Source organism: Dipteris shenzhenensis, chromosome 27 (assembly GCF_047967505.1).
Source record: "Dipteris shenzhenensis isolate YYH24624 ecotype China chromosome 27, Dip_SZ_1.0, whole genome shotgun sequence".
In the NCBI taxonomy this organism is placed as follows: domain Eukaryota; kingdom Viridiplantae; phylum Streptophyta; class Polypodiopsida; order Gleicheniales; family Dipteridaceae; genus Dipteris; species Dipteris shenzhenensis.
Genome location: NC_141622.1, coordinates 17,069,879 through 17,095,116, shown reverse-complemented (window position 1 = coordinate 17,095,116; position 25,238 = coordinate 17,069,879). Strand labels below are relative to the sequence as shown.

Sequence of the window (25,238 nt, the reverse complement as noted above, 5' to 3'; positions counted from 1 at the left end):
AGGGATGACAAGGGAACCCCTATAACATTTACAGCTTTATGGTATGAACCAAAGCCATTGAAAAATCTCTCGAGAAGATATACAATAAAATAACTCTATGAGGGATGCTTGCAAAAGAAACGTGAATGGGTTCCAAATAATGAGGGATTAACAGAGGTGAAAGTCAGTAGCATTATTCATTGCTAGAAATCGAGGACACGAAGTTTTAAAAAGAAGCATGGATATAATGTTGAAAAATGTATTACAATCCCCGATCCAAGTCGTGTCCATATTAAACATCATTTGGCAAGACTTGACCCATCAAGCACAAATACATTACATGAATCTGATGACTCTGAACGAGATCCAGATGCATAAGATAATGTTTTATATGCTTTTTTCCATACAAATGGTGTATCTATACACCACCAATAAGATAATTTATTGTATGGTTTGTTTTTCAAAACAAGGGTGTATCTATACACCACTTATATATTGAATTTAACAAACTCTTTTTTTTCAAAAAAATGGTGTATCTATACACCACTTATATATTGAATTCAACAAACTCTTTTCATATAGTGTCATATTTTCACTTCATAGTGTTAAAATTGAACTAGAGTTACGAGACTACTATTATTATTATTATAGTTATTGGATGGGGGCACCATGTATGAGTTTGGAAATTATAGCTTTACTGAGCCTTTTTTTTTTTAAATTAGAGGTCACCACTTGACTTTTTAGCTTAGTAAGGCCATATTTGTATATAAGTGACACATTTAGTACTCCAAAAAACCCAATTTTTGAGCTCACTAAGTGAAGTTGAGTGGAGAAGATCTGCTCCAAAAAAAAGTCCAAACTAGGAGAGAAAGTCCAAAAATTTTGAATAGTGTGTTATTCATTAAAAGTAGGATCCAAGTTCCATTTTAAGGTAGTAACTATGTGCTCTAAGACAACAATGAGACTGTAAAGTATAGCAAGTGAGCAATGAATGAATTAATAAATGCATGCTAAGGACTTGTGAAATATAGGAATCTATCAATGAATTAGTGAATGACAAGAATGGACAAGGGATGTTATGATAAGAAGGTTTAATTTTTCATTCAAAGGGCCATAATCTCGCAAAACTCTACATGTTGCAAATGGAGTATTAATGTCAAATGGAGTATTAATGTCTAGAGTGCATGATCTTGCAAATAATATTGTGTCATTGAAACTAGAGAGCTCAAGGAATTCATTAGGTATTTCTTTCAAACGGATTGTAGATGTTAGAGTCTCATAATCCAAAGCCACTGAATTTGTGCAGCCTTTTTTGTCTATTGTGGGAGTCATGGCACACACGTTTATGAAATGGGCAGCACATTCTATTCTTCTTTCATATTTCGTCACTCTTTGTCGCGTCCTCCTAGCGCCATAGCTAAAGCTTGCACATCCTCGTCCATCTAACCTCGAGTGCATCCTTCTCCTACCACAGCAGAATTACTCCATCACCTCGCAGAACGGCCCTTAAGTGTCGTTAGATCACCGCAAGTCGGTCTCTAATCCCGCCGATTCACCGGCTTCATTGTCTTGCTCATCGACTTGCTGCATGAAGCGCAGAAATACTGGCCATCAGGAAGAATTATGTCGAGATTCGCAGACTCTGATCCAGCGCCATCCACCACTCAGAACGATTCGTTGCGAATGGGGTCGACGCAGGTATGGCTGAGATCGTTGAGGCATTTTCATGATGGTCGAGGCATCTTCTTGATCTTCGAAGCTGGTACCATGTTTCAGTTCCATGAGATCTTCAGGGTTTTGCGATCTTGTCCACTTGGTCATCTGCTGAACTTTCTCACCGCTGGACGTTGTGACAGCTTCAGGGAGAACCTGAGCCCTCAGGATGGCCGCTCGGGTTGCCTCCTGTGACTTTTCGAATGCGGCTGGTTGATGCTTGCACTCCAGCAGGACTCGACTCCTTCGTCACCGCGACTCCCAGTTTCTCGTCTTTGTCTTCATCGGATTTGGATACAGAGGTCTGTTAATTTACTTCTCAGCTTACAGCCGAGCGTGTTGTCTCTGAAAGGACTTGCTTTATGGTTAAACATTGATGCTTTCATATGTTTTAATTGCGTATTCGCTTTCATTTTTGCGGAGACAACCACTACCCTCTCATTTTTCCTATCCATTCTGATCGGCCCGTTTGCGCTGCTTCGCTATGTCTACATTGCATTTATCATGCAGTCCACTCTTTCATTTTGCCCGGAGAGAACTACCACTCTTGGTTCTTTGATCGGCATAGGGACTCCCGATCCCTCCCTCACGCACTCTCTCAGCTATATTCACCCAGGTGGTCGTCGCCTGGGGAGACAATTGTCTAGGACCCCTCCGCGCGAGTGCGGAAGATTGTGGAGCTTTATTCAGTGTGGCACCTGCAGGCACTATGCAGGTTATTGTGCACCTTCACTTGGCTACTTCTTACATCGGGCTAGGAGGCAGGCCACCACTAGATGCAAAACAGATGAGAGAGTTTACATCAATGTCATGTACGAAGATCAGGGGGGCGGCTGTGCTCCTGAGGCGAATCCATTGTTCGATGTAGAAGCACCAATAGAATCAAGCTTAAGCGGCCCTGCTGCTGACCTTGCAGTAATCGAAGAAGAAGGACCAGGAGAACTGCTTGGTCCAATGCCGGGCAAACCAGACAAGGATAATTATGCCGAGGAAATGGCGACAGCATCAAAAAAAAAGAATCGCAGGAGCCAATCTGAGGCCTGGACTCAGGGGGGCTGTGTACTCTTCGACTGTGCTTCCTATATATGGGGACCAACAAAAGGTAGCTCATGCGACGCAGGCTCGAGATGGAGAATAGAGAGTTGCAGGAGAAGAAAGCCCAGGGATAGCAGCGGGAGTTCCAACACTGTGGGCATGAACGGGACAAATTCTACGGGCGGTTCCAGAGAAATGGACGTTCGGAATCGAGATCAGGTGCGTTGTGGGCGACAGATTTGTGCAGCAATTCGCTTACAGATGAGCTTATTTTCCGTGCAAATGACTCCACTTCGTTGATGTACCTTGTGTGACGATGCTGCAGTTGGAGCTAGAGCTTTCAAAGGTCGGCCGAATTCATGAAGTTGCTGATGATGAGAAGAAGGCTTCCAATCTACGCAGGTTGAGCTCGATTTGTTCGCCTTTCACGACTGGTGAGATGTAGTGCCGATGCAACAGAAATTCAGCTACACATGATCTGCTGATCATCTGAACGGGGTGTGGTGTGTCAACTGCCGTAGTTCAGTTGTCAACTCGTAGCCAGCTTTCATTATTTCTTCCATTTAACCTAGAAGTTAGAACAGCTTTATTTGTTCATTTTTTGTTGAGGCTGAAATTTTTGCCAAGGGAAGTAAGAAGATAAGACGGAAGTCATGCAAATGCACGAGTCTAGGCTTTATTCATCATTTTTTGTTGAGGCCGAAATTTTTGCCATGGGAACTAAGAAGATAAGATGGAAGTCATGCAAATGCACTTTACTCATTCCTTCCATATGTACCCTCGAATGGCTTCATTCATTCATTTATTTGTTGACCCTCAAACTTTTGCCATAGGAGCTAACAAGATAACATGCAAGTCATGCAAAGCTTGAGTTATTCATTTTTTGTTGAGGCGGGAATTCTTGCCATGGAGACTAAGAAGATAAGATGGAAGCCATGCAAATGCACTTTGCCAATTCCTTACATATAATCTACAACAGCTTGGTTCGTTCATTTTTCTCCAAGGGGAAATTTTTACCATGGAAACTAAGAAGATAAGATGCAAGCCATATTGCAAAGCAAACTCAATTTCAGCTTCATTAAAAGGTAAGGGTGTTCAGTTGCAAGCACCCTATTCCCCATGGGGACATTCCCACTTAGCATTGTTTAGTGCACTGGTTTCCTTGTGTGTGAGTTTGGGCACCTCAGATGGCAAAGGACATTCGATTGTTGCAAGCACCCTATTCCCCATGGGGAATGTTTGCCATTTCCTTGTGTGTGTTAGTTTGGGTTCGTGAATCAAGCAAAAAATTTCATTAAAACATAGTATGTGCATCTCCTTTTTGCTTCCTACATTGCTTGGCCAATAAATAGCGCCTTTTCAATGATTTCCATCACCAATATACACACTTTTCCTCATGCAGTTCTCCCCTATTCATGGCAACCATCACCTTTTAGTTTTTGAGTTGGATAGATTATATGCTTTCAAAGCCTCATTTGTGCAATTGTGTAACTATTAGTAATAGCATTATCTTTCACATGTTGCGACAGGTTATAACTAGGGTGGGTAGGTAGGCTCTCGTTTTCATTTCAAATTTCATGGAGTTTATGTAGGATAAGTGAATGTAGCTTTATTACAATAAACTGTAGCTGTATTACTCAAAATATTCACATATCATTGCATTCATTTATTGATCATATATGATATTTTTGGTGCCTTTTTCTCATAAAGAACTTAACTGCTAACTTGAAACTCAAACTTATTGAGAACTTGCTCCCATGGACACTACAAGACATGGGTCTCTTTCCAACGCAAAATAACTTCATTGAATAGATCATAAAAAGTTACACACTTTTTCATTTTACAGGTCCTTCATTCGAGTTGTAGATCACATGTCAGTGTCCATGAAGATCCCTAGAGCCATAACTTGAGATCCGTAGCTTGGATTGAAAGGGAAAGTATGTGGTTTTTTATTTCTATTCAATGGATGAATATATGATTTAAAAAAAATTACTTAATGTATTTGTATGAATAAGTTATTCGTATTAATAAATTAGGAAAATCGTTGGATTTGTTTTAAATTGGGAAATTCACAAATTTTCACGCTTTTTCAAATCAAAATAAAAATTCAAGTGCATTAATAAAAATTATTTCGAATCAAAACAAAGATTATATCGCAGTAGTCTTCATCCTCTTCCCTAGATCGATCGGCATCATTATTTGGATCTTCTACCGGCATCTACGTATCCACATTCCTTTCTTCAAAAATATGTTTGCTTCGAGGAGCAACTCCTCCCCTTTCTCCTCCTTCCTTTTCTTTCTCTTCTCTTCCTCTTTTCTCCTTCTTTCTTTCTTCTTTCTTCCTTCTTTCTTTATCCTTTCTTCTTCTACTTATTCCCTTCTTATTCTCTTCTTCTTTCTCTCCTCTCTTTTCCTCTCTCTTCTTTCTCTCCTCCTTCCTTATCTTTCTCTTTTCGTCCCTCTGCTCTTTTGCTCTCTTTTCCTTACTCTTCTCTTTTCTCTCTTTCTTTCCTCTTATTCCCTCTTCTCTTGTCTCTGTTTCTTTCCTCTTCCTCCCTCTCTCTTTTCCCTCTTTTTCCCTCTTCTCGTGTTTTATCTTTTTGCATTTTCATCTTTCCTTGTTTTTCATCTTTCCGCATTTTCGTTTTTCCACCAAGGACTTTCCCCATTAATAAAGTTAAAATCTTTCCTAGCACAATTTCACCAATAGTCGATGGGACAAGACAATGGTGAAACGAAGATTACATAAAAGATTACTACCTCATGAAAGTGTAAGGACAAGATTGATAACTTCATGGATGGTTGTCTTTCTCCCTCTCCTCCCTCTTCCTATCCTCTTTTTCTTTTACTCTTTTCTATTATCCCTCTTCTTTTTGCCCTCTTATTCTTCTTTATCTCCTCTTTCTTTCTTATTTTCTGTCTTGTTTCTCCTCCTTCTCCTCTTCTTTTCTCCTCCTCTTCTTCCTTTTCTTCCTACTTTTCTTTTGCTCTCTTTTCCTCCCTCTTCTCTTTTGCTCTCTTTTCCTCTCCTCTTCTTATTCCCTTCTCTTCTTCTATTCTCTTCTCTTCCTCTTTTTTCCTTCTTCTTTTCTTTCTTTCTTTTTTCTTCTTCTACTTATTCCCTTCTTATTCTCTTCTTCTTTCTCTCCTCTCTTTTCCTCTCTTTTCTTTCTCTTCTTCTTTCTCTCCTCCTTCCTTTTCTTTAGCTATTCGTCCTTATTCTCTTTTCCTCTCTTTTCCTCCCTCTTCTCTCCTCTTCTTATTTTGCTCACTTTGCTTCTCTTCTCCTCTCCTCACTTTGCTTCTCTTTTCTTCTTCCTTTTCTTTCACTTTTCTCTCCTTCCTTTTTTTCTCTCTTCCTCCCTCTGCTCTTTTTGCTCTCTTTTTCCTATTTCTTTCCCTCATGCTCTTCTCCCTCTCTTTCTCTCTTCCTCTCCACTCTTTTCCTCTCTTGCTTTCTCTCTTTCTCTCCTCTTCTTTTTCTATTCTCTTCCTCTTTTCTCCTTCTTTCTTCCTTCTTTATTTTCTTTCTTTCTCCTTTCTTATCCATTCTTAGATATGATGGTGGTCTCTCGATTCCTTATTTCTTTTCTTTCTTTCTCCTTTCTTATCCATCCTTAGATATGATGCTGGTCTCCTTTGGTAGCAGCCCATGGTTTCGTCGGGAGTCCTGATGAGTTTGTTGCAGCCATTAGCAACGTGCAAGTAGCAAGATCTGTCCCAGAGGACCTCCACTATTCCCTCTCCTGCACCCATGGGGGTAGATGAAGGACACTGAGGATTTTCCTACTCGACAACCATCCCCTGTTGTCCCTTCCGTGGGATCATGACCTGGGCATTGCCGTTGTGGGTTTAGAAAGATTAGTAAGGGCTGAGTTTGCTGTGGTGGTATGAGAGATGTAGACAAGTCTACACACTCTCAGTGCTCCAAGTCTCCTCCTATCCATGACACACTATTCCAGTCTAGTCCCTTGCCCTCCCCTCTCACAGACCATGACACCATTAGACCCCATCACCTCCCCCACTCGCTCTGCTACTCCTTAGTCTTTAAGTGCTTGCTCCGCCCCTCACTCTACCTCTGCTACTCCCACTTTGCATTTTGGATTTGCTACTCCGTCCACCGTGCATCCTTCAGACTATGTTTTCTTTTAGAACCTCTCCTACCTCATGAAAAGCGTTGGGATGTAGGTCATAGGCTACATGAGGAGGTTGATGAGCACACACTTGCGCAAGGATATATTCAAACCTTGGAATCAACTAGACAATAGAGCCAAGGATGCTGTCATAGATGCCCTATAGAGAAAATTTCCCAATCCTCTTGGTATGAGTTTGAGCAAAATGCCATGCTTACACACATGGGAGAGCTCCTAAGGTCTCGTAGATATGACTTAAGGAAAGATGTTAAGTTAGGTGAGCCCAAGCTAGGGTGGGCAAACATGAAAGATTGGAAGAAAGTGAAGAAGGAGTTCAAGGAGAATCCAGATGCATTCATGACTCAGCAGAGGGCGACAAGGAGACACCTGAAGATCGTAGGTGCTCTGCACCTTGGGAACAGAGGCAATGAGGCATGGGTGGTAAGTATATATTTATCTTCTACAAAATATCTAATATGTTCAGTCGTTCAAATGTTGTCATTCATATCTAACTCCTTGAATTTGGATCCACAAGAATCTGTGATTGGTAGACCTCTAGATGACGACGAGTATAGAAGGGTTCAGGATTGGTGGATCCAAGCCTTGGTTTAAGGAGGAGCAAGAAGAATACAGCATCAATTTATAAAGGTTGAATGAGTGTCATGTGAGTACACCCTAATCCTCATTGTTGTCATTTGAGTATCATCGCTGTCTTAAAATTGACTCTCCTATCTTATTCCCTACCTGTTTTGTTCTTAGGGAGGCAATTTTGACCCATCCAGAGATCTAGACTTGGAGGCTGGATCTCAAGAAGAAGCGGAGATGCTTGCATTGAGAGTACGATGACATGGAGGGCAAGGAGGGTGAGGGATCAGGCCTACACTGAGAGTCTAATGACATGGAGGGAAAGGAGGACGAGGAGACTTAGGAAGAGGAGGAGCAATAGTATGATACTACATTTCGTCATTTTGTATTTCGGCACTTTTGCCATTTTGTAGCGCATTACTTTGACAGATCTGCCGTTTTTGAGTTTGGCACTTTTGCCATTTTGAAGACGAAACAAGCCCCATCTTGCCCCACAATTTTTTTAAATTTTTTTGTTAAAACATCAATATATATCGATGCCTATACTGGCACTACAGTGTCGGTATATATACTGCCGTTCATACCAATGCCTATATAGATACTGGCAAGTATCACTTATTGATGCCCATATTGATTTTCACATCAATGCTTTCTTTACAAACGTACACACCAAGATAGACATTCTAACACTTTTCACTTGTTAAAAAAAAAATCTTTGTATTTAGCTTGATATCGACATCAAAAAATGGCCCATGTCTTGTAGTGGGATATGATCACTCTATAGAACATGAAACTTTCCACAATCTCAATACCATTAAGTATGAGTACTTTGGCACTCATGGCCCAACTCTAGTGCCTTTATTTTCCTTTACTAAGCAATCAAATGAAAAATACTCCAAAGGCATGGATGATCCATGGTCAAATTGGAGGGAAAAATGGACTCTAATGCTTATTTGTCCTTTCCACAAGCTCAATTACATCAATTTTAATATGCTTGAAAAGTTTCCCCACTCAAGGAATCATATCTACCTAATTTATAGGTGGGACGTTCACTATGTAGAACCCCCCTACATTAAGTGCATTTAATAGAAGTTCTTTTAAGTAGCTTTTATATAACTCCGAAAAAAATTAAAACCCCTTCTATTGAGCCCAAATGATATCTTACGTATTGCTTAGTGAACTCCCTAGGAAATTTTCCAATCAAGGAAATATTGCCCTTCATTATTAAACATGTAAAAAATGAGTCCATGGCTGAATCAAAAGGAGACAGTAATTACAATGCTTAGGTGATCGCATTACAAGATTAATTACACTAAGTTTCAAAATCCTTTTATATTTACTGGCCAACTCAAGGACCTGTACCCACTTGGTTTGGGAAATTGAGCGAAAAGCTAGCTTCTTAAATTGAAAGTTTGAAAAAAGACCACCCATGGTTGAATTGGAGGGTCAAGTGGATTCTAATGGTTAAATGACCTTGCCATAAGGTCAATCCCATTTTTCACATTCATTTTTTTTCTTAAGGGCCATTGGGTTTGGCCATGCGAGTGATTTTTTTTGCCCAAGTACTTCACTAAGAAATATGTAAGATAGCACATTTGTGTAATAAAAGCTATTTTATTTGCTTGGGGGGTTACATAGATTATATATCATAGGGTAAATTTTAAAAACCATATAAAGGGGGTACTTTTATCATGTTAAAATGTATAGAAGGGTTTTATATACGGTGGTGATGGTTCAACATCTCCATTCAAGCATTGGGAGTGAATGTCTCGTTGTAGTCAAGACATTCCCTTTGTTTAAACCCACTGGCCACTAGGCATGCCTTATACTTATCAAGCATCATGTTAGATGTGTACTTGACCTTGTATATCCAATTAATGGTGCCTACCTAAGACTTGATACTCTAGTTCACCAGCCTCTAGTTCTCCCTCTTCTTCCTCAAAGAAGTGATCTCCACCTTCCTCCAGTATAGTGTCATTATTGTCACCTTCCTCGTGCCCATATCATCATCTTCATCCTCTTCCTTAGATCCATCGGCATCATTATTTGGATCTTCTACTGGCATCTCCATATCCACATCCCTATCTTCAAAAATATGTTTGCTTCGAGGAGCAACTTGGATCACGTACCACCATCTTGGATCCAAATGATCCAAATGAAAGACCACCTATGTTGAAGAGTACAAATAAGGTTCGTGTAATTATATTCATTTATGCTAATTGAGTATGAAAAATATGTATATGAGAATCTACCAACATTTGTTTCAAAATGAAGATATTAGCTTTAAATTAATTCGTTAATGTGTACCTATTCACAATGCTCTAGAAGAACAAAGGTATCACTTTCATCGGCCCCAAGGTCTGGTGGAGCCAATGGCAAAGAAACCACATTTGTTACTCCTGATTGTAGCATTAAGACCATTGCAGATAGGTCTAAACCATTTGACATCAAGAATGAAAATACTAAATCTTCTAAAATCAACTTCATAGATGTCACGTATGGTCCCACAATAATTTAACTGTGAGGAAAGAAGATTGGTATCAAAAGCACTTGCTCGGCTATCTTACACAAAGTTAGCCATGAGTCCACAATCATATGTGACTCTCCTTGAATCGATGCATTCCACATGAAAATGCCGCCCATGTGACCACAATGCACTGTACTTTTTGCAGTACAAAAGAACATGATTTAAATAATGAGGATGCATTTTGTAGCGATTGTGATCATAAATACCCAAATTAAGTAAAAGGTTAAAAACTTACATGTGGCAAACATCCGACTGCAAGCTCCCGCTCTCAATTGTCTGGGGAGAAGAGCAAGGTCTAGTGGATATGGCGCCATCCGCTTATGCATGACTCTAAATCTCGCCCTTTCATTTATTCTTCTTGCTTTGGCATCTTCATATCTCTCCACCCATCTTTGCATCTCGGGACTATTGAGGACACAAAAATTATTGAATTTATCTCTTTTCTCTTCGCTCATCTTACCTTGGGGAACCTCTACAATGACATGATCATTGTCCTTGATGTTCCAAGCATTTGGCATATAGGGATCCATGAATGCAAGAAACTATGTGATGTATACTAATGACTCTTGCACAAGCCATCCCTCCACCATGCTTGCTTTGGGTCTAGCTCTTTGCCATACAAATCCTTTCAAGGTTTTCATAAACCCATCAAGGAAAAACATCCAACGACAATGAATGGTTCTTGCAATGGCAACCTCATCAACTACCTGTACAAGCAAGTGCACCTAAGTCGTCATAATGCTTGAGGAAAAATGTTTCTCAAGCATGCACATTGCTTCAATGGAGTCTACCATAGCCCCCTCGATGCTCAATACAGAGATCTCTTTTTGTGAGATCCACCTATTCCACATGCACTTTAAGATTCAATATTTTATACCCATCATTTAAAATTGTATGAAATATAACGAAGGTGATATGATAGTAAGCATACCTGACAATGCCATTGATCTTGTAGATAGCGGTTCTAACATCTTCCAATAAGCATCCCCTCATTGTAATTGGGAGGATAAACTACACAAGAAACAAAGGAGTTAATTATGACAATGTCACACAATCATATAAGTTAATTACAAGAAAGCATCAAAATCTTAGTTCTATATACTGTTCTTTCAAGCTAACATGTAGAATACTTGTAAGACCTTGTGCAAATCATGGGACTTGAGGCCAATAGGCTTATTTTCCCTTGTAAATGCTCCCCTCAGGCAATGCATGTGTCCCATGGGTGTTCGAAAAGATGCAATATTTGCCTTGAACCTTGCCTCCTCTCCCTTGGAAAGAATCCATGTTGCCTTTGGGAGAACGATTCGTGGAGGATGCACTTGGGTTCCTAAACCACCCTCTTGAGTTGTAGGACCATGTTCTTTCGTTCTATACACATGCTCTTGGGGACACAAGTGAAGCATCCTTCCCATCTCACACAAGTCTTCTTGCACTCCCCTTGTGTCTTTGTCACCAACCAAGTGTGCCCAAATAGAAGCCCCCACATTCTTGTAGATATGCGTGGGATCCAAGATGTGATTGATTTGTAACTCGCCCCAATATGGAAGCTTGTGATAGATAGACAGCTGGTCCATACCTGGAGGAGGCTCCTCACTATTAGCTATCCAAGCTCGAATCCAATCACTTGCCTTCCTACGAACCGGTAGTGGATCAAGTTGACCTTCACGTGCAAGATGATCAAGTGGAAGATAATGAGCATGACCTTCATAAAAAATCTTTCTCATATGTTTGGAGTATCACACATTCAAACTAGGGCCACAAATAGGACAAGCACGGTACCCTTGTGTTTTAAGTCCTACATATATGCACGGACACCTAGGTCATTAGACTTGCATAGATCACACCATAGTAGAAACATAAAGGTATCAATAGGCATGCAAAAGCATGTACCTACGCAGTCCCCAAATACTTGATAGTCATGCATGGTCCATATCAAAATTCCCCTGATCATGATGTGCATGTTTGCAGCTCGCCTTGGGGATCTAGAAATATCAAAGACACGTATGCCCCTCCATAGTGTCTGCAGCTCCTCGATCAAGGGTGCCATGTACACGTCCATATTTTTGGCCTTGTACTTCCCCAGCTTAATTAGGGCAAGCATGAGATGTCCCTTCTTTATTGTTAGCCATGGCACTAGGGCTACGGGCCACGTTGACCAAGATGTGGAGTGTAACCTGAAAGGGTTTATGCCATCCATTGCGAGCCCGAGATGTAAATTGTGGGCGGTCCAGTGTGTACCATGCCACGTCATTAGATGTGTAATGGAGCTGCATATGAACATGTGCTGTATTCTAGGGATGATGGGAAAATGTCTCAGAACCTTCATTGAGACCGTCTCTCCAAGCAAGTCCTATCTATAGGGATGTGCTCCACACTCCGTGAAATTAACCAAATCGCCATACTGGTGATGACAAAACAAAATACAATCATTAGGGCAAGCGTGGATGGTGTCATAATCCATCCCAACCATTGTCAACACCTTCTTTGCTTCCATCTCTGGAATTAGGCATGGTATTTGGGACAAGCAACATCTTCCCCAGCAACCTATTAGAATTCACATATTCAAGAAACTTGTGAATGAGATACTAACTAATTAAAACAATTTATAGGAAAGAGATACTAAGATCAAGGCTACAAACCTCATCAAGGCTGAGAAACTTATGTCTGACCATCCATACTTTGCTTGCAAATTCAAGATCGAGAGACAAGCTCATAGTTTTGACATCCTCACACCATCATACAATAGTGTTGATGCCAAATCTTGCATCACGGTCTCATGCTCATACATCTTACCCCCATCTCCTGTGGTGCCTCCAAGAAAATAATCCATCATGTTCACCATACCCTTGTTCTCCTCTAGAGGATCATCCTCAAGATCATCTTGATTGAATTGTGGTGGTAGTGCACGTTCTCCCTCACTGCTCTCCTCATCCTCTATAATATAATGATGCAACGTTAGTGCATGCGTGCAACAAGGACAAGCAATATAAATATCCATGAATCATTCAAATATCATTGGTTTATCAATTATGCACTAGCATGTTGACGTACATCCTCTTTTGGTGGTGCCTCTCCATACATCTGCAAGTGGCGCATGACAATATGGCACTAATAAAATGAACCCCTCACATGCAACACATGCAAGGATAAGGCCATCTCTCACGAAGCCACTCTAAACATTTGGGAAGTGGCCCCCTATGTGATGAGCTATCACTACTCATCCTCTCCACCTACACACATCCACAACAATCCCCCCAAGACAAGTCAAATACCCAAACACTAAAATTCATGAAACCCTAAACCCCTAGGAAACCCCTATTTTGTCGGTATGGGCATCGGTATATACTGACGCCCATACCAATGATGTGATTTACATACCTACCCACACTAATATCGAGGCCCATATCGATGGTTTTTGGGAACTAAAACCGCGTGCTGTTCGTACTGGAACCCCATTCATTTTTTCATGTGTTCTAGTCCCTCGCTTTTGCTTTCAATTTGCAATCACCCACAACCCTTGCCTCCTCACTCCTACCTCCTCCCTACTTCTCCCACCTCTCCTACATTGTCCCTCTGCACCTAGAAGACTTGCTATAGCTCCCTCTCCATCTCAAGGTAAGAATTCCTATTTTCTCCTTCTATTTCAAGCTTGTTTGGTTTATTTGTCTTTCTTCCTAACTCTCCTCTTGTTTCACTTCCTCTACTTTCACTTTGCCTTCCTTTCTCTAAATTTTCTCTCCTCCTTTCCTTTCCTTTTCTTTCTCTAAAGGAAGAAACAATACACAAAAAATAATCATGAAAGAGAAGAGTATGAAAGCTCTACCTATTGTTTTTGTTCTTTCTCCTTGTCTGTAGGCTTCTCTTTGTCTCCTCAATCCAATCCCTTTGGAATGTTTCTTCTCCAAACTCCTCCTTTCATCAATTGTTTTCTTATAATGGTATGTTTCCTCTCTCTTATAGGGCTAGGACACGAAAGACCTCCTCTTCTGAGTGGGATTATCCGAACATGCTGCCTCTCTTTTCCTGTTTTTCTTTTCGTGATTGCATTGGCTTGTAGCTAGAGCTTTAAGCACTAGTTGCAGTGATGGGCATACGACCTCTTATCCTCTCTTTTATTCTCTCTTCTATCCTCTTTTATTATTTTTTTCCCCTCTCTTTTCTTCTCTCATTTCCTCCTCTCTTGTTCTCTCTTCCTCTCTTTTCTCCTCATCTCCTCTCTTTTTATATTTTTCTTCTCTCTTTTTCCCTTCCTCTTCTCTCCCCACTCCCCTCCCCTCTTTTCTCTTTACCTCTCTTTCCTTCTCTCTTTTCCTATCTTCTCTAATCTTTTCCTTCTCTAGTTTTCCTCTGTTTTATTCTCAACATTGTATAAGAGAATTTAGGAATTTTCAGATACTTTGGGAATTCTCAAATGAGAAAAATCCCATTAAATTTGGGAATTACGTTAATATGGAACTGGCCATGAGATAGTATGTGTTTTTAGTTGCATGGAAATTGCCATGAGATAGTATGAAACTTGCCATGAGATAGTATGGAACTTACATGAAAATCAATATAATGGTAGTGTTTATAAAAGCCATTTATAAGGCTTACATATCCTTGTTACATAACAATAATGAATCTCTAGAGGACAATCGTAGATTCTCTTGGGCCTTTGCCGCATGTTTTGATGGGATTTTTATTTTTTTAGGGAGTTTAGCACTCGAATGCATCCATGCAAATACAATACAATCTATACTCTCCCATCATTGAGGATTCTTTGTGTTACACATCCAAAATTTATCCCAACACCCTGAATCTTCTTCATCTGTAGCATTTCATCAAATGGAAACTGGTGCCCAATATTGTACAAGTATCTTTTTGTAATTCTCTGATGTCCTATTCACATCTGGCTTAAATATTACTCAAATGAAATAACGGTAAAACTCTCTTTCAATCAAATGGATGGAAATATATTGAGCAAATGGAAATTCTCTTAGCAGAAGAGAATCCTCACGATCACTCAAGAACACTCTCGATCACTCTTGATCACTCTCAAGAATTGCAATGCCTTAGTTGAAAATGTATAATATATACAAACCCATTTAGGGTTACGTTTAGGGCATCTAACCCTTTCCTTTATAGCACTCTATTGGGTTAGTTCTATGCACATATGATCACATGATGTTGAGCATGAACTCTCAACAAGCTACTACCTATTGAACCTCCTCCTCTTATAGTAGTGCATCTAGAATGCGAACCCATTTTTGGGATAGAACCTAGTGGGGATTCTATAAGTGGAGCACTATTGGGGAATGATGAGACATCATCGTGCCTGCTAGGATGCCTGTGGATCTCCCCCTTAGCATAGTCCAATCCCCAACATAGGATATGATAGTGACACTCCTCAGATATCACACAATTGTTTCCAATGTTTGATGTCTAGAATGGCACTAAATCATCATATGGAGAAAAAAAAATTAGAATCATTTGTTATGTATTTCAAATATGCTACAACAAAAGACAAGGGAAACGAGGCCACACAAACAAAAATTGCTATAAATGAGGACACATTCAAGAGTTTTCCAAAGAGATTACTCCTTTAAATGGATAATTGTGGGCCTAAAAATAAGAATCAATAGAGGTGTTTGCATATTTGTCTCCTCCTTGCCCGTCTCCCCTCCTCGCCCCTCTTGTCCTCCTCCCCGCCCTCCCCCCCTCTCGCCTCCCCTCCCCTCCCCCTGCCCCTCGTGCCTCCTCGCCCCCTCCCCATCGCAGGAGGGTGGGGAGGTGGGAGGGGCGAGAGGGGAGGGGTAGGGGGAGGGCCGAGGAGGGGAGGTGAGAGGGGAGGGGCGGGGAGAGGAGAGGCAGGGAGGGGGGATTAACCCCCCTGTGTTGCATGCACAACAAGTTGGCCCGTGCGAGACAACCTGTTGTGCACACAATAGGTTGGGGGGGGCTAATCCCCCCCTCCCCTCTCCCCTCCCCTCCTCGCCCCTCCCCGGCCCTCCCCTCCCCTCTTGCCCCTCCCGCCTCCTCGCCCCGTCCCTCCCCTCTCACCCCTCGCCTCTTGCCCCTCCTGCTCCCTGCCTCGTCCCTCCCCTCCCACCCCGCCCCTCCCATCTCCCCTCCCCTCCCCACCCCGCCCCTCCCCCCACCCCTCCCCTCTTGCCTCCCCTCCCCGCTCCTCCCCCTCCCCTCCCCGCCCCGCCCCTCCCAAGTATGCAATTGGGAGTGTGCTTTGTTAACTTGGTGAACATAAGAAAGACTACCCATTCTACTTTGCCAGTCGCGACAACTCAATGATGCAAAGATCAACTATACTACCATAGAAAGAGAAGCCCTAGTAATGGTGTATATGTTAAGAAGTTTCAGCACTATCTATTGGCAAATGATTTTGTCTTCTACACCGACCATCAAGCATTGCTTTATCTTGTGAACCGTCTATGTACAACAGGAAGAATAACTAGATGTCTCCTCTTGCTTCAAGAATTCAACTTCAAAATAGTGGCCCGCAAGGTGCCAAACACTACATTGCTCACATGTCTTGTGTCAAGTCGAGAGAAGAAGCCACTGGAGTAGAAGATGACTTGCTAGATGCCACAGTATTTCATATAGATGCTATTCCAGATTGGTGTGGGGATATCATTGGGTACTTAATGGCAAGTTGACCCACCCCCTGAAATGAAAACAGTGGATGCCAAAAAACTAATTTTAAAGGTTGCACCCTATCAACTCATTGTAGGACAATTGTACAAGATGGACAAGGACCAGGTTTTAAGAAGATGTGTAATGCCTCATGAGATCATGCCAATCCTGAGTGAAGTCCATGAAGGCATTGTAGGAGGACACTTCCAAGGGGAAGCCACAGCAAGAAAAGTCCTCCTCGCAGGCTACTAGTGGCCAACACTTTGGGCAGGTGCCTATGAATATGTCAAAAGTTGTGATGTATGCCAATGGACCACTAAACCCCAACACAAAGACTTCAATCCCCTAACAATAGTTGTTGCTCAAAACCATTTGAAAAATGGGGGATTGACTATGTGGGTCTTATTCATCAAACAGCGAAGGGAACACATGCATGCTACATTATTGTGGCCACTAATTACTTTACCAAATGGGTTGAAGCTAAAGCAGTCAGAAAGGAAGATGCCAGAAGCACAGCAAGATTCTTATATGAGAACATGATCACCCGATTCGGATGCCCCATTGAAATTGTGTCGGATAGAGGCACACATTTTTTCAATGAGGTAATCCAAGAACTCTTGTCTTCCTTTATGGTAATCCATAGAAAAAGCACACCCTATTTACCCCAAGGGAATGGACAGGCCAAATCCACCAATAAAATACTATGCATTATCCTCACCAAGGTAGTAGAACCACAATGTTCTATTTGGGCAAAAAAACTAAATGTAGCCTTATGGGCGTACCAAACCACACTCAAGGTTAGTATAGGAAACACACATTTTCAATTGGTATACGGCCTTGAAGCTGTGATCCCACTAGAATTTGTAATACCAAGCCTATGCATAGTAGTACATGAACACATGGGAGATCACACATCCTTGAAAGAAAGACTCTATCAATTGGAGAAGCATACAAATACAAGACTAGTCACCTACCATGCCATGACAATAGAAAAACGTAGAAGAAAGGCATGGTTTGACAAAAATATTAAAACCAAACACATCAAGGAAGGTGACCTAGTCTTGTTAAAAACTCAAGTATCTAGGTTAAGGACCCTATCGAGTCAGAAAGATGAATCTCATCGGAGCAGTGCTGCTAGAAACATTGGATGGAGTCCAATTCAACACAACAATAAATGAGAGCCAACTGAAGTGCTACTACTTGAACATGCAAGCCATTCCTGACAAAAAAAGAAGAATTGGGAAACCCATCTTCCTTAGTTAGGATTAGATTGTATCACAAGCACTCACTTGCATATGTATGTCTTCGAACATATAGGTAGCATCAACTGATTTCAACCTAGGCTCATCAACCTAAGCTCAGAAGTGATGCTGAGCCCAATTGCCCTATGAAATCCCAACAACAAAAAAGCATATAGTTAGTCCCTACCTAGCTACGAGGTCATGTGCACTCACACGCTTTTGCTTAGACACATAGTCGATTGCATGAATAATTGTGCCACACACTCTCATTCCACACTCTCAAAGCATATACATGTAAAAATAAGATCTCTCACAAACACACACAAATGTCATACCTACATGCCAACTAATCTAATGATCAATGGTACACCATATGCACATGGATGCAGGTTCAAAAACAATGTCACCATTGAAGAGGATGTGCAGAAGGAGGCCACCGCCTCAACTATGAGATCCCCTCCAAAGTTTGCAGACATCTATCTCCTCTCAACCATGGCGACCACATGCATTTGTGGTTTAGATGTCTCCTCTCAACCACAGTGACCATAGGCATTTGTGGTTTAGAGCGATAGCTCTAAGGAAGATTATGTGCAAGACATGGAAACCCAAGAAGAACAAATGCCACCTCAGTCACCACCGGCCTACACAACCATTGGGCCCCGCAGTCATTGGAACTTGTGTGGCCACCTACATCGACTTATGTTCTTTCCAATACAACAACAACTTTCTTAGAGAAAAGGGGTTTGGCTAGTTTGTATGAGAGCCTAAAATCCTTGGAGGAAAGTCCTACAATGACCACATACATCAGGGACTTTCTCCATTCTTACCACTCCAACAATGCACAGGTTGGCAAGTACGGCACCATCACTGTACATCCGAGCCCACTCAACATTATCCTCAACAGTACAATCATTGAAAGGGCCTTCTCACTCCCAACACAAGGTGCCAAATACCCTACAAGGCCTGCTGATGCCAAATTTCTCGAAGTATGGCCTCTCCTCACCAAGGGCACAATGTTCCATAGGGATGGCACATTACTTCGCACCATTATTATCCCTCGTCTCACAATTCCTATCTACAATCCTGAGGGTTAAGTGCGGCAAGAATCGATCCCTTCCACTCCGCACATTTGTTTTGATGAGTAGGAAACTAAAGCAAGACTGGATTTAGCACTTAGTCATCTTCTTTACAAAAAAACTAGATGGTTCATCAGGCCAAAAATGTAAAATTCCACACTTATTGGCTGTAATCATCAATAAAGAGCTACAGGAATGAGAAATGACTCTGCCCTAGTCACTGAAACCTATTGAGGAGTTGGACATTCCCTTCTCACCAATATGGGAGCCGTCACCAACGTCTCCTACTATCACATTGGTAAATGCAGATACCTCAGAAGAAATGCCTATTCTGGAGGTCAAAATTAAGGAATTGCCCCATGAGATGCTATAGCTCAAGGCACAACTGCAACCAGTATATCTCCAACAACAGCAGTAGCCAGAGCCAAAGGCAAGATTGGCACCAGAGCCTAAGGCTACATCGGCACCAGCACCACCCATCAACGTCATGCCAGTCCATGAGCTACAAGGGGAGCTAGTGCTAGATCAATAGTATCACGACTGTACCCAAGTGACTAAAATACCATTAGAAAAACCCCCAACAAGTACTATAGAATCATCAGGATGGCTACATGGGCACCAATTGTATCAGCAGTATCACCAGTCCTCATCACCATTTGTCATTATCCATCATCAAACTAGCCAAATGATCCAAATGTCCAAACTATTCAACTAGCTTGGCCAAGGAAGAACATGCATGAGAATTGGATAGATAGACTATAGCAGCAAAATCAAAGACCCATTCCAGGAAATTTCCAGAGAGGTCAAGGCACTTCGGGTGTAAATAGATGAGAAGGAGGTTGAAGAGGTGCACATGAACCAAGTTCTCCAAGCTCAAGAGAAGGCAGTGAGGTATGTAACCTCCAACCTCCACCAAAGCCAAATACAATTGACAACAATAGTACAAGCAATGACAATCCTATAGAACTACTATAACTCCTTGACCTCTGCACATGCTCAGCAGATGGAGGCACTGGCACAAGCTCTCGACTCACTCTAATCCACAAAGAAGAAGAGCTCCAGGATTGCCAAGACAAGCTTAGAGACATGCAACAGTCTTTGGCAATACACACATTCAGCATTGAAGAGCTTACAAGGGAATGCAAAAGCTTAAAGGACCAACTTGCTACCGTTAAAGAGGCCAACACTTCACAAGCACAAGTCTTAGACCAATGGTCCACTACCACTAAAGCCATTCCTCAACAAGTGCAGGTCACCTTGCAAATGATAAAGCTTAAGGAGGCATATACATCCATCTACCATAAATATAAAGAGAAAATGGATGAGATGCAATCCCAAAAGATAATCATTTCCAAGATTGAACTCCAATTGCTAGTGCACAGCAATGAGGCAATGGAAGACAACAACAATGAAGTTCCACTACAATGCACAACGGTGGTGTACCAACAGCTTGTGACTTCTCTACAAGTAGAAGATCACTGACTCAATGCACGAGTGCTTATCCAATGGAAGAAACTCCAAATCAAGGTCATATCCACTCATCTAACAATCAAATGGGAACATTCCATCGGGACCAAAACTCTATGCATAATCTGCCAAGACTTGTCCAAAGATGAGAAAAATATATTCTGCCTGTCTACACATGCCGTTTTATAGCACTCGGGGCAAATGCTTTGATCGCATATGTATGCCTCATGGGTAGTCCTCCCCTCAGGGTTATTTATGGTCATTACTGCAAAGGCCATCACTATTATTTGCAAGGCATGACATAACCGATATCCCACCCTTGCAGCTAATGATCCCATTGCACTAGCAAAAAGAAGTGTCAGAAGATGACAGGACCTATCTCACATCCAACTTCCCATATCTAACCAGTCTCTATGCCAACCTCACACCCTCACTTCCCCTTCCTACTACCACCCTCTTAACCTTCCTTGAGATCCATCCTAGTATGGATTCCCTTCATCGTCTCTTTGCTCATGCCTCTCACCATTTTCAACTAACCCAACAATCACAAACTTATGAGCCCACATACAATTTTTGCTCTGTTTCGAGGTAGCCTATATCCACCATTTGTTCGAATAGAGATATGTGGCATGCCTCTAATCCTTCAACTCTTACTAAATTTTTCAACCCCCAATGGAGGCAAAAGCCTTCAACCTTGATGATGCATGTTCCCTTCATACAAACATGTGCGATGTTGTTTGCTTACCACACTTAATCCTACATCTCTTGCAAGAATATGACATGAGAACCTAAGCTACACTTATACTAGAAATGATGACATCTATATCTCTATAGGTGACAAAAATTCTCATAACCTTGCATACCTAGAACACCCTACTCTTCGTGCAGAAGCCATGGAAAAGAGCCAACATTTGATGAAATCCAAGAGGGACTTTTTGTTGCCATTTGTGCAATAGATCCAGAATGAGAGTTTGATGACCAAGGGGGACCAATTTGGGTCACAAAAGATTCTCAGATAGCAAGGTATAATTATAATGGGATTCCCTAGCACATTCATAATGTTATGATATGTACCCAAACCATTAAAAAATTTCCCAAAGAGGTATATAATGAAACAACTTTATGAGGTTTGTTTAAAAAATAACGGGAATGGGTTTTAAATAAAGAGGGCTTGGCTAAAGTGGAACTGAGTAGCATCATCCATTGTTGGAAATCAAGGACTTGAAATCTTAAAAAGAAGCATGGGTACAATGTGGAAAAAAGTATCAAGATCCTTGATAGCAGACTCGCACATATCAAATATTGTTTGGGTAGTAAAGATGCATTAATAGAGTCTCGTGACTCAGAAAGAGATTCTGAAGCATAAGAGCAGATATGTCCCTATGTGGAAGTCCCCTCTCCGTGATCTTATACATCATTTTCCAAAATGGTGTATCTTTACACCACCTCTATGTTGATATCAACAACTCTTTAATTCCATCTATTAATAATTAAGTCTAAAATAAATATTAATCAATCAAATAACTAGTTGGTAATAAAAGCAATTAATAATAAAAGAATTAACAAAAAGTAATACAATTATAAAAAGTAATATTCAATAAAAAAAATAATTTTGTTATAGAAAATGATTAGTAATAAAAATTAATTTAATAATTAATAAATTAAAAAAATGAATAGAAATTAATAATTTAAAAATTAATTTTAAATTAAAAAATAATTAAAAATTAGCTAGTAATAAAAGGCTCAAGCCTTAGGTGGGCATGTAAGGATCAAGCCCTATGTGGCCATATATTAAGGGGTGTGTTACATGAGGCCAATCACTTTCTCTTTCCCGCATACTGTACCTGTGCCTTTGCTTTTATAGATCATAATTTGTGGAGATAGATATATATAGTGTTGCAAAAACACCTTCTTTTGAGTCTACCAGGTCAATATCAAGTGGAGGTGATTGGTTTGGGAAAAAAGTCCAAAATGTGAGGCAGAAGTTGTGTTTTTTGCAGTGACAGAATATTTTTACAGTGTCCTGTAATGGCATCTGATGCTCTTTCACAGACAGTCACTGAAAAGCTTGACAAGAACAACTTCCAAGCATGGAAGTTTAGAATGATGAATTTGCTTAAGGGAAAAGGCTATTGGGAGTTCATTACTAGAGCTGAATAAGAACCAGTTATTCCTAATGTTCCCAATCAACAGGAGTTGTAGGCATTTAAAGGCTGGCATGAGAGAGCCAAAAAAGTTATGTACTAGCTGTCTATCAGTATTTTAGATTCTATGATTGTGCATATTCAGGATGCAAGCATGCCAAAGGAGGCGTGGGATACTTTGACAAAAATGTATAGCACAAATACACAAGCCAGGAAAACGCAACTCAAGCAGGAGTTGCATAATGTGCAGAGAGAAAATATGAGCATCAATGACTACCACATGAAGGTGAAGAAGATTGAAGATGCACTTGCTTCTATTGGGTCACCAATGGAAGATGATGATTTAGTTTCTGTGACCTTAAATGGTCTAGGAAAGGATTATGCACAATTCTGGACATCCATTGCCATCCGTGAGAATTTTCCTGATTTTGGAGAGTTGATTGCTCTTCTAATTTCTAAAGAGAAGAGAAATGGTGGTGCATCTTCTTCAAGCAAAACTTCAAAAAAAACTGTCTTCTACTCAAATGCTAGAAGAGGTAGAGGCAAAGGTAGAGCAGGCCAAGATCTGGAGTTGTAGCAGAAATGGTCTACATTGTTAAAAAATTTTGGCATTATTTGTTGGGCAATTAGTTCATTTTTTATGTGGAAAATTAGAATTTGTTATATCTTATAAAAATAAAATATCATTCAAGGCAGGTTGGTGACATGGATGCATTCATTGTAGGAGTTTAGTTTTATGATTATTCACATAAAACCAATAAATCACATGCATGATCAGACTATTTATCTTGATTCCACACCAAACATTTAAGTCTAGGGTTAGTACCAAGCTTTATGATGCTAATCTCTTTGCTATTTATTTTAGTGAAACTGAATATGATGATTTGCTACAATAATTATCTTAGGGCAAATTTTTGATGCGAATTCCTAAAGATAATCATCAATAAATTGCTATTAAGGCATGGAAATATAGTTTGATTGGTGGTCAGTTATATTGCCAATATGTGGATAGTGTGTTACATTGGTGGATTTCACTGCACGAGCACACCATGGTGCTCACCGATGCTCATAAGGGTCTTTTTGGAGGTCATTTTGTAGGTGACTTTATAGCTTGAAAGATGTTACAAGTATTATTGTGTTGAAGCATATACTATTTCAATATGCCCAAGGTCTCATACCTTTTTAGTTCAATGTGATGCTTGTTAATGTATAGTAGGGATGCTTCTTCTTAATCACATGCCTTTATAGCCAAGTGATCCTTGGGAAGATTTTCAACAATGAGGTCTTAACTTCATTGGTCCTTTTAAAACAACTAAAAATTAAAACAAGTATGTTATTGTTGCTATTGGTTGTGCTACCAAGTGGACTGCAATAGAAGATGACATAGATAACTCACCTCGCACTACTATTAAGTTTCTCTTTGAGAATATAATCTATAGATATGGATGTCTGATTGAGTTTTTAAGTGATCAAGGAACTTATTTTATGAATGGATGCGTCAATTTTACAAGCAAAAACCTATGAGCAGGTTTATATGAGCGTGTCTTTCAAGAGATTTTAAAAATAGTATTTCTTTAGGAAACATGGTTTTTACACTTTTACTTTCATTAGAACTAGATCCCTTTATCATAAAATTATACAGACTAGTCACTCATTCATTTTTACATAACATAAATCTTCTTATTCATAGACATCCCTTTGTACCCTTGTTATTACCTTTAAAAAGTATTAAAAAATAATTCATTTAAGAAACGTCCCTCATAATCATTCTTAATATAATAATATTATACATAAATAATTACTTATTAAACACATTTATATCATATGGCAATATCTTTCAAGTGTTTTTATAGTATTAATAACAAGATATTTATGGACATGTTTCTACAAAAGTTTAAATTACTGTAAATAAGTATTAACTTGGGCTTATATATCACTCTCATAAAATACATGTAATATTTAATACTATATATGCAAGGTTTTCCAAAATATAACCCCATAGAGGTGCTCAAATGGGGTTTTCTGATCAATTTGAGTGGCTGAATGACTATATTTGGACATTGGATGTGAAAGTTATGTCACTTTTAAAAGTGCTGTCCAAGGTAGTTTCGCCAGCGAAACTACCTTAAAATGACCTTGTTCAAAGGGGTTTCACTGGCAAAACTACCTTGATGACTTGCTTCAATGAGTTTTCTTTGAAGAAACCCTTTCATAAAGATAGGTTGAGAGAGGTTTTTCAATGTCACCCCCTATTAAGTAAAAAGTTGTAAGAAGGATCATAAGGGAATTTTCATAAAGAAGTCTACTCTACATGTGGGTTTCTTCAAAAGCCATCCCATTATGTTCTCACCATTCCCAAAGATTCACATAAATATTCATGTATAAAATAGGCATTCCTATAATACTTTTCATATTTCTAAGTGAAACTATGTTTTCTTTTGATCCATTTTTGTCATATTTTTGCATAGTTGGAAGATTTTTTTTTCCTTCGCTCGGACGCTCGGAAGATTTCGCTTGGAAAATGCTCGTCCCTTTTTATGAATGAGATCTTTAAAATCTTGACCAAAGAGTTCATGATTGTTCATCGAATGATACTACCTACTACCTTAGATGTAATGGACAAGCCAATTCTACCGATAAGATTTTGAAGTTGGTACTTACAAAGACTGTCAATTCTAATTGCAATGATTGGGATACTAAATTTCATGCAG

At 40.2% G+C, this 25,238-nt stretch overlaps 1 protein-coding gene and 1 long non-coding RNA gene across 2 annotated transcripts; both read left to right on the top strand.

Moving 5' to 3' along the window:
- The first annotated feature begins 1,421 nt into the window (after positions 1–1,421).
- Positions 1,422–2,830, top strand: LOC147883951 (uncharacterized). Its single transcript, XM_087398933.1, has 4 exons — positions 1,422–1,677; positions 1,836–1,994; positions 2,203–2,730; positions 2,813–2,830. Exons 1-4 carry the CDS (start codon positions 1,603–1,605, stop codon positions 2,828–2,830), a joined length of 780 nt encoding a protein of 259 aa, XP_087255059.1. The 5' UTR covers positions 1,422–1,602.
- Positions 2,831–2,845: 15 nt separating this feature from the next.
- On the top strand, positions 2,846–3,209 carry LOC147883950 (uncharacterized). The gene is made up of 2 exons (XR_015543635.1): positions 2,846–2,946; positions 3,053–3,209. It is a non-coding gene; the product is annotated as an uncharacterized LOC147883950 (long non-coding RNA).
- Positions 3,210–25,238: the final 22,029 nt, after the last annotated feature.